The sequence below is a fragment of the Mus musculus genome, chromosome 2, assembly GCF_000001635.26.
Source record: "Mus musculus strain C57BL/6J chromosome 2, GRCm38.p6 C57BL/6J".
Classification (NCBI taxonomy): domain Eukaryota; kingdom Metazoa; phylum Chordata; class Mammalia; order Rodentia; family Muridae; genus Mus; species Mus musculus.
Window position 1 is genome coordinate 130,390,270 of NC_000068.7, and position 14,919 is coordinate 130,405,188.

Sequence of the window (14,919 nt, forward strand, 5' to 3'; positions counted from 1 at the left end):
GATTCACACCATCCCTCCTTTAGTAGGAAAGAAACGAATCAAAGCCTATCATTTTGGGGAGCCCTCTGAACAGCTGATGAAGTACATTCAAATGCTTTCATCTGAGCTTTAGTCTTCTGTCTACAATCCTCTGCCCGGTCCATGCTCTCCTGATTTCCTAAACCACCCTACTGCAGCCTTGACTGCTTGAGTCCCTGCAGACCTGCATTTTTCCCATGTGTGTGGCCACCCAATCTACACTACCAAAATGCCTTCTACCCTGCGTGCCCCTCAGTCTATTAACCTGTCTCCCCTAACTGGGAACCCCTGAAAGTTGGGTACAGGCATTGCTTGCACACTGGCCCCAAGCAGATGCTTACAGAATGCAATAGCACCTGCAACAGAAAATCACAGGCAGCAGTGAGATGCTCTGCCAAGGCTCAGGTACAAGGGTTCAGGTGTGATCTTCTTTGCACATATCACCCTAGTGTGTACAAGTGCACAGAGAATAGGAACTCAAGAGGAGTATCAGGCACCACGAAGCTTTAATGAGCCAGAGCACCTCTTCTACCCCGTCCCTCTCTCTTCCCCCTCCTCCTTCAGTTCTGGACAGGTCCAGCCTGTCCAAGGATGTGGCTCTCTTCAGCTGAAGACGTTACTTCTGTCCCCTCAGCCGCTCCAGCTTCCTCCGAAGGTCTGGGGGCAACTTCCCTCGTGTTGCCAACAGTTCTCGAAGCCTCTCTTTGGGAGTCTTGGTGAGTAGGAAATTGCAGGGAACAGGGCCCTCTTCAAAGGTGACCTGACAGTGTTGTCTGACTGTATGGTAACCCTCAGCACTGGCTGTCACCACATAGTCCCCAGGTGTCAGCAGCCGCCAGTAATCTCCGCCCCAAGCTGAGAGGAGAAAAAGGGTGAAGTCAGGCAGGGTTCAAGGATCTTCGACTTCTGACAAGTCAAAGGGCCCCACTTCCTCTCTCTGCCACACACACCTGTTGTAACATCGTGGTTAATGCCCTCCACGGCAATGACAGCATCCGCAATGCCGAGCTCTGTGTCTTTATCCCGGACAACTCCAGTAATGCCCATGCGCACCTGTGTAGCAAAGGAGATTTAAATGTTTCCTTTAGTTTACTCTTCTCTCATTTATTACATCCTGACTGCAGTTCCTCCCACCCCATCCACTCCTCCTCTTTCCCTTCAGAAAGGGATAAGCAACCCAGGGATATCAAGCATGGCTTCTCAGGTTGCACTGAGACTAGGCATCTGTCCTCACATTAAGGCTACACCAGACAACCCAACAGGAGCAAAGGGTCCCCAAAGCAGGCTAAACAGTTCCGAGACGGCCCTTGCTTCTACTGTTAGGAATCCCACAAGAACACCAAGCTACACAACCAAAACATGTGTGCAGAGGGCCTAGGTCAGAGCCCTTCAGGCTCCCTGACTGTCGGTTTCTGTGAGTCCTTAGGAGGCCAGGTTAGCTGACTGTGTTTTTTGTTGTGTCCTTGACCCCTTTGGCTCCTACAGTCCTTCCTTTCGCGAGCTCTGCCTAATGTTTGGAGACTTGTTTTAAGGCAAAGTCTCCATATGTAGTCCAGCTATCCCTGAGCCTGATTCTCTTGCCGCTACTTCCCAAGCTCTGGAACTACAGGCGTAGGCCACCTCAGTCTGTAAGAAAGCTTATTAAAACCTTGAGGTGGATGTAAGATTTCAAGTTTGAAATTAGTCTAGGTTACATGGTGAGACCCCATCTTAAAAGCAAAAAAAAGAAAGAAAAAAAAAGAAAAAAATTTAAGGATGCCTTTCCTTTACATAAGAATGACTTCGCTAACTTTCTGAATGTTGCCTTGTAAGCCTGATAAGGTGGCAGTTTAGCACACTCCTAGATGACAAACTTTTTATTAAAATTATCTAATTGCTAACTTATACCTAATCTTGGGCTTTCTGTAGTGCAGCAGTGATATTAGCTCTCTCTCTCTCTCTCTCTCTCTCTCTCTCTCTCTCTCTCTCTCTCTCGTGTGTGTGTGTGTTACTCTATTTCTGTAAGGCAGGGTCTGTCCTTGAGCCTGGAGCCCACACTTCACTAGGCTGGGAGCCAGTAAAGCCCAGCAATTCCTGTTTTCCCCGCGCAGAGCCTGGGTTCAGGTATTTATGGGGATGCTAAGCTTCTCACATGGGTGCTGGGATCGGAATGCCAATCCTCTTTTAAAACATAATGTTTTGACGTGTATTTATTTTGGTATGCCTATGTCTGTATGTGGGTACACACATGCCATGGCAAGTGTGTGGAGGCCACAGAGCATGGAACAGTGAGAGCATGTAGCAGACAGTTCTCTCCTCCCACGACGTGTGTTCCAGGGATCAGACTTCAGGTGTTAGCCTGCTTAGCAGGGACTTTACCTCCTGAGCCATCTCACCCCAGGGAGATGTCTTTTGAGGAAGCCATGGGTGCTATTATTATAGAACCACTCGTAGGGATCTTTGTCCCTGAGGAATGTAACATTTTACGCCAGGGCAGTTTTCCAATCTGACTAATGTCTTTTCTGAGAAACACTATCCCGACAATAACATGCTTGTGACAATTCTAGAGACCACCCCTTAGCCTCAAGTTGCTTCTAGTTCCATTGGCTAAGAACATCTGAAACCACCCTACTAGCAAATGGCACTTCCTGTCTGATCATTCCAATCTGATGTCACTTGTGGCCTGCAGCATCGTGGAAATCTGATGCCAGTTAAGGCCGCTGGCACCCCAGTTCTTTAAGGTACAGCTCCTAGACTAGCCAGGAGTAATTCAGGGAGGCTAGGAAGTAAGGCTTAGATCCCACCTGCTCCAGGTAGGTGAGAAGAGCATCTTTGTTGTTTTCCCACTCCTGAGGCAGCTCCTTCTCATGAGGGAACTTGTCACAGGACAGCTCCACTGTGACCTCAAAGCAATTGGTGTGTAGGTAGCTGAAGTCGTTCATGCCTGGGAATACCAAAGACACTGGTGTGCTAAGTGGGGAGACAGGGGCCCTACTTTCCTAGTGCTCTTAAGAGACACCCAGGGTAGGGATTGACAGTAAACACTGTACATCACAAAAGACTATTATGGGATAGGTAGTTATGGAGACAGGACAAATGCCACTCTCAGGCACATACTCCCAGGAACTGTGTGCCAGTCGGCTCCATTGATGACGTTGCCATGCAAGGAGAAGTCCTGGCTATGACAAGGTCGGCGGTCGGTATCCTGCATGGCCCTATTCGTGCCAGCATAGACAGTGCTGAGCCAGCGGAAGACAGCATCATCTGGTGTGGGAGTGAGTTCACGAGCAGCCCACGGAGTCCGAGTCATGTCGAAAGGATAGGACACCACAAGCTCGCCCCCATGGAGGTTGGCACTCAGCACAAACGGGATGCGCTTCATCCATTTGATCACTGCCCACGTTTCAGGAGCCACCTAAACGAGGGGAAGAGAGGATGATCTGCACACAGAGACAAGGGGGCCTTAGGTGGCCTTCTACCAGTGACCCAGTATACTCACGGTGGCATTGGGCAATGTATAGTAGGTAGGCAGTGGCAGGTGATGGTTGGGGACAGTGTCGGGTACCAGTCCATCATCCTCTGCATACCACAGTTGTGTGTTGAGGTCAGCAAAATTGTGGTTAAGGTCAATGCCCTGGTGGGTCCAGCGGCCCTCTGCCCAGCCCACCAGCTCTGAGCCCTGCCAAGAAAGGGCCTTGTCAAAGTCAAGCAGGCTCTGGGTACCATACAGAAGAGACAGGAAGGCCCCCATGCCAGGTGGCCTACCCTGTGGTAGGCAGTCTCATAGCCATCAGGATTCATGGAGGGCAATAGATGGATTCGTGTCTCAGTGAGCAGCCGAGTCACTCTCGGGTCCCCTCGCAGGAACTCATGGCATAAGAACTGCATCAAAAGCAGAAGCAACTCCCGCCCCAGGGCCTCATTCCCATGCATTCCAGCCACGTAGCGGACCTCGGGCTCGCCTGAAAACACACGGAAGCTTAGAGTCAGCTCGCACCAGCGTCTGCCCTGTGCCCACCTCTTCCCATGCCACCAAACAGTACCCAGCTCATGCTCCCCAGGATGGTCTGACATTTCCATCACATACAGCTTCAAACCCTGGTGGCTCTTCCCGATGCTGTAGATGCGCGTGATGTTGGGGCACTGCTCATTCACCTGTTTCATCAGCTGGGAAGCAGAGAGGAGCACGAGGCGGTTACACACAGACCATGTGTAACCATGGAAAGACTTACAGATCCACACAGATGGGAGCAATATAGTATGATCCAGAAAAAGGCACAGGAGTTGGGGGTGGGGGTGGGGGCAGAAAAGGTGTCATGACAAGGTAACTGGAACAGAACTTAAGAGATTGAGAGAAGTAGAAGAAAGGGGACACAAAGACAGGGGACTCATGGGTAGTCATAGACAGTTTGCCCTGGTAGGAAGGAGATAGGCAGACCTCCTTCCAGGGTCAGAGAAGTCATATCTGACCTTTCTCATAGCTTTATAATTGTGATGCCGGAAGTCCAAAGAGTTCGAAGATCCCAGTGTGTGGGCCTCAGGGAACAGGTCATTAGGATCTGGTGGCAAGTGAGTTCCAGATAAAAGGTCAGTACCTAGTGAAGAATGTCCCTCGAACCAGGCCCTGCCCATACAGCCTTTGCCCAGCTGCCCACCTGAGACTGGGCAGGCCAGGATCTCTGCCCGGAGGCAAGGTGCACCTCCCTGAAACCAGGTCTGAGGCAGCAGGCGAATGAATCGAGCCACCTGAGGCTCTGGCAGAAGGTTCAACACTGGGGTCTCTGCGTCTGAATTGGCAGGAAATACCTGGAGATATGGAATGCCTTGTTGAAGCTGCTCAGACCCGATGCTGGCTCAAGATCGGGGGAAAGGAATTAAGGCTCTCATACTCACAAGCCAGCCCTCCCTGGTAGATACAACTGGAGACATGCACTGTGTTAAACATGGACCCCCATTTCCACAGCTCCTGCCAGCGGGCAACCTTGGGCAGCTGTGTTTTCTGGCATAGTCTCCGCTCGTTAAAACAATATACCCATTCTGGAGTATTGTACCAAGGAGGCCCATGAGATGGAAAACCAGAGCCATGAACAGGCAAGAAGCAAATAACCCCGAGGCTCACAGTCAGAAGGGATGTCCCAGAAAGAAGATGCAGCACCTACGCCATGGTGGAATTAATGGGGCTATCCCAAAGGAGCTAGTGCTTGGTAAGTAACTTCCCTGTGAACGCACAAAGCCCTGGATTTGAACCTCAGCACTGCAAAAACTCCAGCTTTCTCCTGGAGTCTATGTGTGTATTTGCTTATTTGCAGAGGATTCTCCTCAGCCCAGCACCCTAATGAACTGGTTCCAACCACTTCGGGGTCACTCACTATGTCCATTCCAGTACTGTTCCTACTCTTCCACCAGGTCTGGCTGTCATTGCTGAACTGGACCTTGAATGATGTGACCCAGTCATACCTGGCCGCAGAGATAGAGAAACATTAGTGACCCTGAAGAGCCACTAAAGTGGTGGCACTTCCAAGTCTGATCACTAACAACTTCCAGGCTAAGCGTGAGCCTCACCTCCACACAGAGTTTCTGCCCTGTGTAACAATTCCTGCGAAGCGGACGGGATTCTTTGCATCCACCTGAAGCCAAGGTTCAGTGTCTTGTTGCTCAGCGCACCAAGCGCCATCATACAGGTCACCGTCCTCCAGACCTGACTGTGGACACAAGGTCACGGTGATCAAGCCCAGGTAGGCCACAAAGACGAGCAAGGGGGGGGGGGGGGAGACAAGGAGATGGTCCTAAGGCTGTGCTTCCTACGCCTCCCTCAGACCTGGCTGAGCAAGGGCCACTGACCTGGATATTGAGCCGTCCTCGGTGTGCTCCAAGACCAAAGGACTGGCTGCTGGAGGCCTCCAGCTGGCTATCTGAAACCCTCAAGGACTCCAAGCCTAGAGGGGGACATCCTGGGGTAAGGATAGAACAGTGAGACAGGATTAGATAGAGGGTAACCAGAGAGGCTCGAGAACGGAGCCTAAGCTTGTTCATAGGCTAGGCGGGGCCCCTGGGTAAGCAATACCTGGTTCTTGTTTCTCAGGGAGAGTGAGGGTCTTTGCTGGGTGAGTGGGCACCACAGGCCTAGCAGTCCCCAAGGGACCAGGGTGCCTTAGCTTCTTTCGCTTCTTGACAACGATCTTTTTTTTCTTGATGACTCGAAGCCGGACATGCCGTTCTGAGGTCTCTAGGGTACCAGGGGACAATGTACCAAAGAAGAGAAGAATGTCATGAAACCCAGACGGAAAGGTCTGCTAGCCCAAGAAGGCATTTGGGCATATGTGACACCTACAACAATTACTGACATCCTAGCACAGCACACAAGACCTGTTTCCTAACTCCACCTGCCTCTTTTAGTCATTTCTTCAGTTTTTCCTTCTTAACACAACATCTTTGGCTCACGTCCCCTCTGACTCCCTGATTCAGGGGAGAGCAACACTGAGCCATTAGAGACTGGTCACTCTGAAGGTCTGAAGTTAGTTTTTAACCTCCAGGCCTTGCTCTGGTCCGTCCTCTTCGGTAATACTACCTCCTGTCTCTAATCTTGCATCTACTCTCATCAACCTCCAAGCCTTCCTTATCTTCAGACTAAGCCTCGGGTCTTTTCCTGAATGAAGTCCGTGCTTGGCCTACCTGCTGGCCTCAGAGCTCCTAACTAAGGAAGAAGTTGGGAAGCCAGACAGTCTGCCTGCGCCCATCACGAGGCAGTGATCTTTCCTCCAGGCAGCCTCACTCCCTGTCTTTTCCCCTCCAGTCCATGGCCTTACACACCATCCTGCATAGGCTTGTCCCCTTTTAGTCTGGTGTCTCTTCACCTTTCCAGATTCTGGCCTCAAATTTCATTTGTGAAGAAGGCAGGCTGGAGTTGGGGCAGCCAGCATCCCGCTGGGCCTGCCCTAAGACTGCTGACTAGGTCTGGCCAGGATGGGGCTGCTGACTCAGCAGCCATTGCACTGGGCTGTGCTTGTCCCCGTTCACAGGGCGAGCTGGAGGACCCAGCTGGGGGAGTGGGTCTGACCTGCCCAGCAGCCGACCATGGGACCCAGAGCTCACCATTTGCCTTTGTGGACGGCTGTGCAACGCTGCTGTGTGGAGCCAGGGTTGAGCCCGGCGCCAGGCCCGGCACTGAGGCGCTGGGAGCCCCCAGCCCCAGACCGACGGAAGGCGCAAAGGCGGTCACTGCGAGCAAGAGACCCCACATAGCGGGAAGGGTCGACGAGCGCGCTGTGCCGAGGTTCTTGGTGGGTTCTCTTCTTCCTGCGGGCGTCTGCGGAGCCCCCCGCCCCTTCCTGCTCGCCCGCCCTCCACCGCCCCACGCCCCTCTGCAGCCTCCGGCCCGCCCACAGCCACTCTCTGGAATCCGACACCCTAGGAGGGGGAGGGCTGCGGAGAGCCGCGACATCCCCCGGGGGCGGCTGACTCTGGTGAACCGCGAGGACCCCCGGGGGGGGGGGAGGGCGGCGGGCTGGGGTCCAGAGACCCAATGTCGCAGCCTCACCGGTGTCCGGCCCTACACAGGCTGCAAAGTCACCGCACATTCTGTTCGACTGCGCGCGCCTATCCCATCTGCAGGCACCTATGCAAGGCGCTCTGCACGTGGTCTGAATCTTAGTCAAACTTCAGTTTGCAGGCTGATAAACTGAAGCTTGCATTGGGCCTTGTTGACGTGGCCAAGGTAACAAAAGCTGGGGGCTTTGGAAACTACAACTTGAGAGGAAAATCCATCCAGAACTTAGGGTGCCTTGCTGGGGTGGGTAGGGCAACGGGGAAAGACCGCAGGAGAGCAGTGGGGGTGGAAGGCTAGGGTTGCGTTGTGGGGGTGAGGGGTCCTCCATTAAACCCAAAAACAAACTGTGGGTGCAAAGAGAGGCGGCGCTTCCTCTCCGACCCGCCTCCTCTCTTTTTCCCTCCCGGGGCTGCCACGTTTTGGGGTTACATAACTCGAGGAAGGCAGCCAGAGCTGATAACCAGAGGGCTGGCGTCAAGAACCGTGAGACCAAGTCTAGTCTTAATGGGATTCCCGCACTTCTCGATCCACCTCCTTCCCCTCCTCCTCCCATCCTCCTCCAGGAGTTCTCTGACCTGTTTTCCCCAGGACCCCTCTAGATTCTCCCCACACCGGAGTCACCTGCCCCAAAGAAAGGCCTGTGCCACTGGTGCTTGCTCTGCCTTCGCTGTAGTCCCCCAAGAAGTGTCTATGTAAATGAGCTGAATAACCTCAAGTCAAGCCTGCACCTTTCAGAACCACCTTTCTGGTTCTGCAGCAGAACCAGAGCCTGGTGGAAATGCGTGGGGCCAGGTGTGGGGCTCCTGAACTGAGGCCACCTCCTATAGGGACCACTGCAAAGGAGTAAGCCCTGTCATCTAGCCCAACTATGGCACTCCAGGAGGGTCAGAGAACTCTGAGAAGGGAGTGATCACGGAGGACCCATACATGTCCAAGTCCCGTTTTGGTGCTCCCACCTAAGAAGCAGTGCTAGGCTCAGCTCACCAGATAGGCATAGAGAAGTTTAAGGAAGACACCATGTTCTACTGTCCTTTCTGATGCTGTGACAAAATACTCGGACAAAAGGCAACTTGGGGAAGGTAAGGATTTATTTCTAATTACAGGTTCATTCAGGGAAGTTGAGGCAGAACTCAGGCAGGAACGAACTTGAAAAACAGAAACCAGAGGAAACCCTGCTGGCTAGCTAGCAGGCTCCTGCTTAGATTTTTTATATAGGACAGAACCACTGTCAGGGGAATGGCGCTGCCCACAGTGGGCTAGGCCCTCCCTCATATACTGATTAGCAATCAGGATGATCCTACATAGGCTGATCTCATCTCTGTGGTTCCTCAGTTAGGTTTTCCTCTCTGATGTGTTGACAATAAAGGCTAACAGAATATGTTTTAAAGCACAGACTTTCTGAATACAGGGCCAGTGCACACAGGCAAGACCGTAGACTGCTTCCTTGACTTGCAGGCCACTCTCTGAGCCAAGTCTCAGCTCTAAGGAGGAGAGAAGACAAAAATACCAACAGGACAACAGGACATCTCAGACTCTGCCCCTACTCCCTCCTTCCAGACTCTCCCTCAGAGCTTCTATATGTCCCTCTTAGTCCCTGAGCCCCTTGGCATCTTCTCACACCCATGTCTTGCTAGGCTACTGTCTCTGGCCCCGGCCACTTGATACACAAAGGCAGGAAGTCAAAAGACTATTGACTCTAGGGACATGACAGCAACTTTATATCCAATCACCCACAGAGCCTGGTCTCTATCTCTAAGAGCCACATGGAGGACCTTTGGATATCACAGGGCAAGTATATGTCTCAGGGAACAACCTCCTAGGCTCCTAGTAGGGTGGGGCACCTGTCCAAAGGAGTTCTTAGACGAGGGACAGGCTGGGATCAGGAAGAGCTCAAAGATGACATGAGCAGAACAGCAAGCCTCACTCTCAAAAGGAAACGTTAAAGAATACAATGAATAAATAAAATTCTGATTCCATTTTGCCCTTTTGGTTCTAGGTGTGAGATCTTTTTCTATGCAGGAAGCACCAATAATTCTAATTTCACATACACTATGAACTGGTAGAACTCTATGGGTTTTGTAAAGCCCCGTGCCTTAGGCTTTTATTGATGTAAAGAGACACTATGACCACGGCAAGTTTTATAAAGGAAAACATTCCATCAGGATTAACAGCTCAGAGGTTTATTCCATTGTCATCAGGCAGGAAGCATAGCGGGGCACAGGCAGAAATGGTGTTGGAGACTTGAAAATTCTATATCTGGGTCTTCAGACATCAGGAAGAGACTGCTACACTGGTCATGGCTTGGGCATCTGAGACCTCAAAACCAGACTCCTAGTGACACACCTCCTTCAACAAAGAACCTATTCCAATAAGGCCACACCTCCTAGTAATACCACTCCCTATGGCCTATGGCAACCCTTTTCTTTCAAACCTCCCCACCCCACCCCATGCTGATCTCTATGTTCCAGGAATGACCTTGGATTGTGAGCCTCCTGACTCTGCCTAAGGAGTGCTGGAATTACAGGTGTGCACGAACCACCACCTTCAGTTCATTAAAAGTGTGATTTAGGCTCCCTGGTCTTCCCTGTTCAGCCATATTGGGCACCTGGGCACTAGGGCTGCTTAACTCTGGTAAAATGGATATTGTTGCCTCAGTGACCTCAACTACATGGTCTATGTTCCAGTAAATTCCACTCATGGCAAGTTCCTTGGAATAGTCAAGGCTGAGAACAGGAAATTTGTCATCAGTGGGAAGACAGTCACCATCTTCCAGGAGCAGGATCCTGCCAACACCAAATGAGGTGATGCTGGTGCCAAGTATATTGTGGAGTCAATTGGTGTCTTCACCATGATGGAGGCCAGGGTCCACTTGAAGGGTAGGGGCAAAAGTCATCATCTCTGCCCCTTCAACTGTTGCCCCCATGTTTGTGATGGGAGTGAATCATAAGAAGTTCCACACTCACTCAAGATTGTCAGCAACGCTGCTTCCTGCACCACCAGCTGTTAACCCCCACCCACCCAGCCAAGGTCATCCATGACAACTGCAGTGTCATAGCACATGGCATCACACCATCCAAAATAATCACGGACAACCCCTTTGGAAAGGGTGGTGGGATGGTTGTGGGGCTGCCCAGAACATCATCCCCGCATCCACTGGCACTGTCAAGGTTGTGGAAAAGGGCATGGTACATTGGCATATAGGCAGGCAAAACACCCATACATAGAAAATAAATTGAAATTGTTTTTAAAAGGCAATAAAGCAGGCATCTGAGGCCCTGCAGGGTATTCGGGGCTCTAGGAGGGGGAACAGGCTGTTTCCCGTGGCTTTAAGTCTTTCACTCTTGATGCTGGGGCTGGCATTGTTCTCAATAACAACTTTGTCAAGCTCATTTCCTGCTTTGAATTCAGCTATGACTGCAGGGTGGTGGAGCTTATGGTTCTCATGGCCTCCGAGGAGTACGAAGCCCTGGACCACCCACCAGAAAGAACAAGAAAGGAAGAGAGAGGCCCTTGACTGCTGGAGAGTCCCTCTCTGAACTCAGCCCCCAACACTCTTTTTAAGAAAAAAAAATTTTTTTTATTCTTTAATTACAGTCCAATCTTTACTCCTGGTCTGTCCTCTGACTGTTCATCCCATACCTCCTCCCCCGCAACACCCCCTCACACACCATCTCCAAGTGGATGTCCCCATCCCCAACCCCCAATCCCCACCCCACCAAACCTCCCCACTCCCTGGGGCCTCAAGGTTATGTGCATCGTTTCTCACTGAGGCCAGACTAGGCAGTCCTCTGCTGTATATGAGTCAGGGGCCTCATATCAGCTGATGTATGCTGCCCGGTTAAACCCCCAACATTCTTAGCATCTCCTGTCACAGTTTTCATTCCAGGACTCCAGAAGAAGTGGGGAGCTTGCAGCCCTACTCCCTTGAATAATATCACTAAAGTTCACTACACCAGAAAAAGGTTTTTTTCTGCAATATATTTTTTTTTCTATTTGAAATTTCTAAAACTAACTTTCAAATATTCTTCCTCTATTTTTGTGAATGTTTTCTAGTTTTCTGGGGGTTTTGTTTATTATCCTACTTTCTGGACAGATTCCTAAACAATTCCCTCAGGATTAGCTCTGCCATCAACAAATTCTACTGAGAGCCTTGACCTCCATTAGGGGTTGCTTCATTTCCAAGATGTGGGTGACTAAGTAGCCATCTGAGAATCTCTCCCTCTTATCCTTTTCCTCAACTCGTGATTCCATCATATTTAATGAATTAACACTGTCATAGTGAATCCTACTTCAGATGCCAAGATTGCTCTTGCTCAATGGTTTATCAGAATTCACAGAAGTGGTTATACGAATGGTCATGGCTTATGACCAAGAAAGGTTGCAGGCAAATTAAAACCAACAATAGAATAAGGTTCATCGGGCAGAGTACAGGAAAACTGGGTGCAAGCTTCCAGTTGTTTATCTGAACATGGAATCGGGTCGGCAGTACTTATTCCTTTCAGCAGTATATATGACATCTTGCACCAAGTGCTGTCAGTGAGAGAAATTCACTGGATGCTCGTGTCCAGAATTTTATTGGAAGATCAGTCATACAAGTATAGTTGACTGCCCATGTTGGTTGAGTTCAAACCTTCTAGAATCCAAGGTAAGCCTAGTTTCTGGTCTAAATCCCCAACAAAAATCATACTGTCGTAGACTATTGATGGGGTCTAAGACTTCTGTGTAAACAGAGATGCTTATATTGAACAGGATATCTCAGGGACTTAGAAACTTAGAAACTTGCTCCTTAGATAACCCAGCAAGAGCCAATCAATTCTGAAGTTAAAAACAAAAATCAAAACCAAAACCATATACTCATGTGTATGTAGGTTGCCCAAAGAGGGTGCTGGCTACCCTGGAGCTGGAGGTGTAACACAAGCAGTTGTGAACCACCTGATGTGGCAGCTGGGAACTGAACTGGAAGTGTAGGAAGTATGTTAGCTACCAAGCTTTCTCCAGCTCCCAAGCCAAATAGCTTTCATGAATGAACATGATACAAATAATTCAGGTTTGTTGAATCGCTCACTTTACCAGATCCACTGCCATACACTGCTGATTCCACGCTGAGGTCCCTGTTACCAACAGTGGGCCCACCCCACTGTTGTTTGCAGTTCATAGATCATGGCTGTTTGCTTCCTTCTGCAGACAAAAGCCTTCAGCAGGTGGGCATTGCTTCTCAGCAATTTCTGTCTCCCTCTTCCCTGTCCTCTGTGGAAGAGGTATCACCAATGGCTGACATGATGAGGTCTACTCTATAGCACAATTCACTGTTCTCAGCACAATTCACTGTTCTTAGAGCTGACTGCACTGTCAGGCTGAGACTGAAGCCCAGACAAGACTGTATGCTGGCTTAGCTCCTTCCCCTACCCAGTTTGCCTCCTTCCTTATCTATTGTTTTCCTTCTGAGAACAACCTCAGGCTTTCAGAACATTGGTCTAAAAGTCCATGGAGTTAGAACCCAACATAGGCTGGAGACATTCGGGGATCACATTAGAAATGACAGTTGAATGAAAAATAACCTGAGAAAACCCTAAATAGAACTCCCCTGCAAATTATGCAGAGCATCTTGTACGCACTAAATCTTTAGTCACACACCCTACTCCCAAACCCTTGCATATGTGGACTATTTTGTCTCAGTAGATCTGTCAGGACCTGACTTTTAATTCCATAGTCCAGGGATACAATCTTGTGGCTGCACCAGAAATGAGCAGACTAGCGGAACTGGCAATTTAAACCTGAATGCTAATTTTCTCATTTACAAAGACAATTACTTAGACAAAAAAACAGGATCCCCTTTATAGCCTATGTACCAGTAGTCAGAAACACAGCTCCCAAGCAAACAAAAGACAGTGGAAGGGCAACTAACTGCTGAGTGACATTAAGGACAAATGACACCTGCTCTAAGTTCCGCCAAGTCCATCAACACCAAACATGTCAAGATCACCTGCCCTGGATCTTTGGGTGGGGTGTCCTGGGAAGCAGCTTAATGGTCTTTCTATCATTTTCTCTCAATCTCTCCTTTTCCTGGGCACTATATTGTCCGTGTCTCCCCTACCCAACCCCTTCAGTTTTCTCCAAGGTACAATTAATATTTAAATTTATGTCATTTCTACTCTTGTCTTTTGTCACCAGACTGACCATGTACTTAGTAGCTCTGTAGCTGCCTTGACCATTGATTCAGTGGCAGGAGGTTTATTCTCATTGAATAATCATAAGCAGTAATGATGACCAATCCACTTATGCCATAATCATTCCTTAGTCTCATTCTTAAGGGTAGACTTAACTTTCCACTAGGATCTTACTTGAGGCACAGTGGGGCCTGCCTGCAATCCTAGCATTCAAGAGGATGAGGTGGAGAATCACTAAGAGTTATAGGGCATCTGCGTTACATGGTGAGTTCAAGGTTAGCCTGGAACACATGAAGAAAGCCTGTTTCAAAACAATTTGAGGTCATGATGTTGTAGGACTCTTAGATTCAAGACCTCTTTTTCTTTTCCTTCTCTTCTCTTCTCTTCTCTTCTCTTCTCTTCTCTTCTCTTCTCTTCTCTTCTCTTCTCTTCTCTTCTCTTCTCTTTTCTTTCTTTAATTTTCCAGGCAACATCCAGCTATATAGTCCAGTTTGGCCTTAAACTCACAGTATTTCTGCCTCAGCCTTCTGAGCACTGAAATTAAAATATATGCCACCATGTCCAGCTCTCTGTCCCATTGCTGAAACCATAATACCTCCTAAAACTGTAGTGCGTAAAACATCCAAATAGCATCCTCTTGTCCCCACCCCCACCCCTGCCCCATGGCCTAGGTTGCACTCTAGAAAAGTCTATTCAGCATCCCAGAGTTGCAAACATGTTTTCCCACTACCATCAAGCCCCACAGCCAGCTGGGCTTGGTGGCACACGCCTTCAATCCCAGCACTCGGGAGGCAGGAGGCAGAGGCAGGCAGATTTCTGAGTTTGAGGCCAGCCTGGTCTACAAAGTGAGTTCCAGGACAGCCAGGGCTACACAGAGAAACCCTGTCTCGAAAAAAACCAAACCAACCAACCAAACAACCAAACAAACAAAGCCCCACAGCCCTCACCCCACTTTCAGGGAAGAGAACCGGACATAGAAAAATTGAATGACTGAATGACATCCTAAACACAGAGTCTGGAGAATGTTCTGGAAGATGCAGAAGTCCAAGCAGCTGTTGTGTTAGCATGCTTTCCTGACATCCCAAGACTGGTGGGAAGTCCCTGGTGCAGAGAATTACTGGCAAGGTGAGTGGGTGAGTTGAGTCTTAGTTCTCAGAAAACACTGATTTGTTACTGAGCCCCACCTAGGCCACCAGTGCTTATGAGGCA

At 49.7% G+C, this 14,919-nt stretch overlaps 1 protein-coding gene across 1 annotated transcript; it reads right to left on the reverse strand.

The window, feature by feature from the left end:
* Positions 1-505: 505 nt before the first annotated feature.
* Cpxm1 (carboxypeptidase X 1 (M14 family)) lies at positions 506-7,360 on the reverse strand. Its single transcript, NM_019696.2, has 14 exons — positions 7,090-7,360; positions 6,062-6,223; positions 5,839-5,948; positions 5,560-5,699; positions 5,367-5,454; positions 4,653-4,803; positions 4,468-4,556; positions 4,041-4,164; positions 3,763-3,959; positions 3,497-3,676; positions 3,115-3,412; positions 2,802-2,941; positions 969-1,071; positions 506-873 (listed from the first exon to the last, which is right to left on the reverse strand). The coding sequence occupies exons 1-14, from the start codon at positions 7,235-7,237 to the stop codon at positions 635-637; spliced, it is 2,169 nt and encodes a 722-aa protein (NP_062670.2). The 5' UTR covers positions 7,238-7,360; the 3' UTR covers positions 506-634.
* Between the last annotated feature and the right edge of the window lie 7,559 nt (positions 7,361-14,919).

What these genes read in the sequence shown, in the direction of transcription:
- Cpxm1 (NM_019696.2), bottom strand. Translation starts at nt 7,237, where the DNA reads ATGTGGGGTCTCTTGCTCGCAGTGACCGCCTTTGCGCCTTCCGTCGGT. An exon ending in GAGGACGGCTCAATATCCAG is followed by an intron (nt 5,700 to 5,838) that starts GTCAGTGGCCCT and finishes TTGTGTCCACAG; the next exon opens with TCAGGTCTGGAGGACGGTGA. An exon ending in GGCAGAAACTCTGTGTGGAG is followed by an intron (nt 5,455 to 5,559) that starts GTGAGGCTCACG and finishes CTCTGCGGCCAG; the next exon opens with GTATGACTGGGTCACATCAT.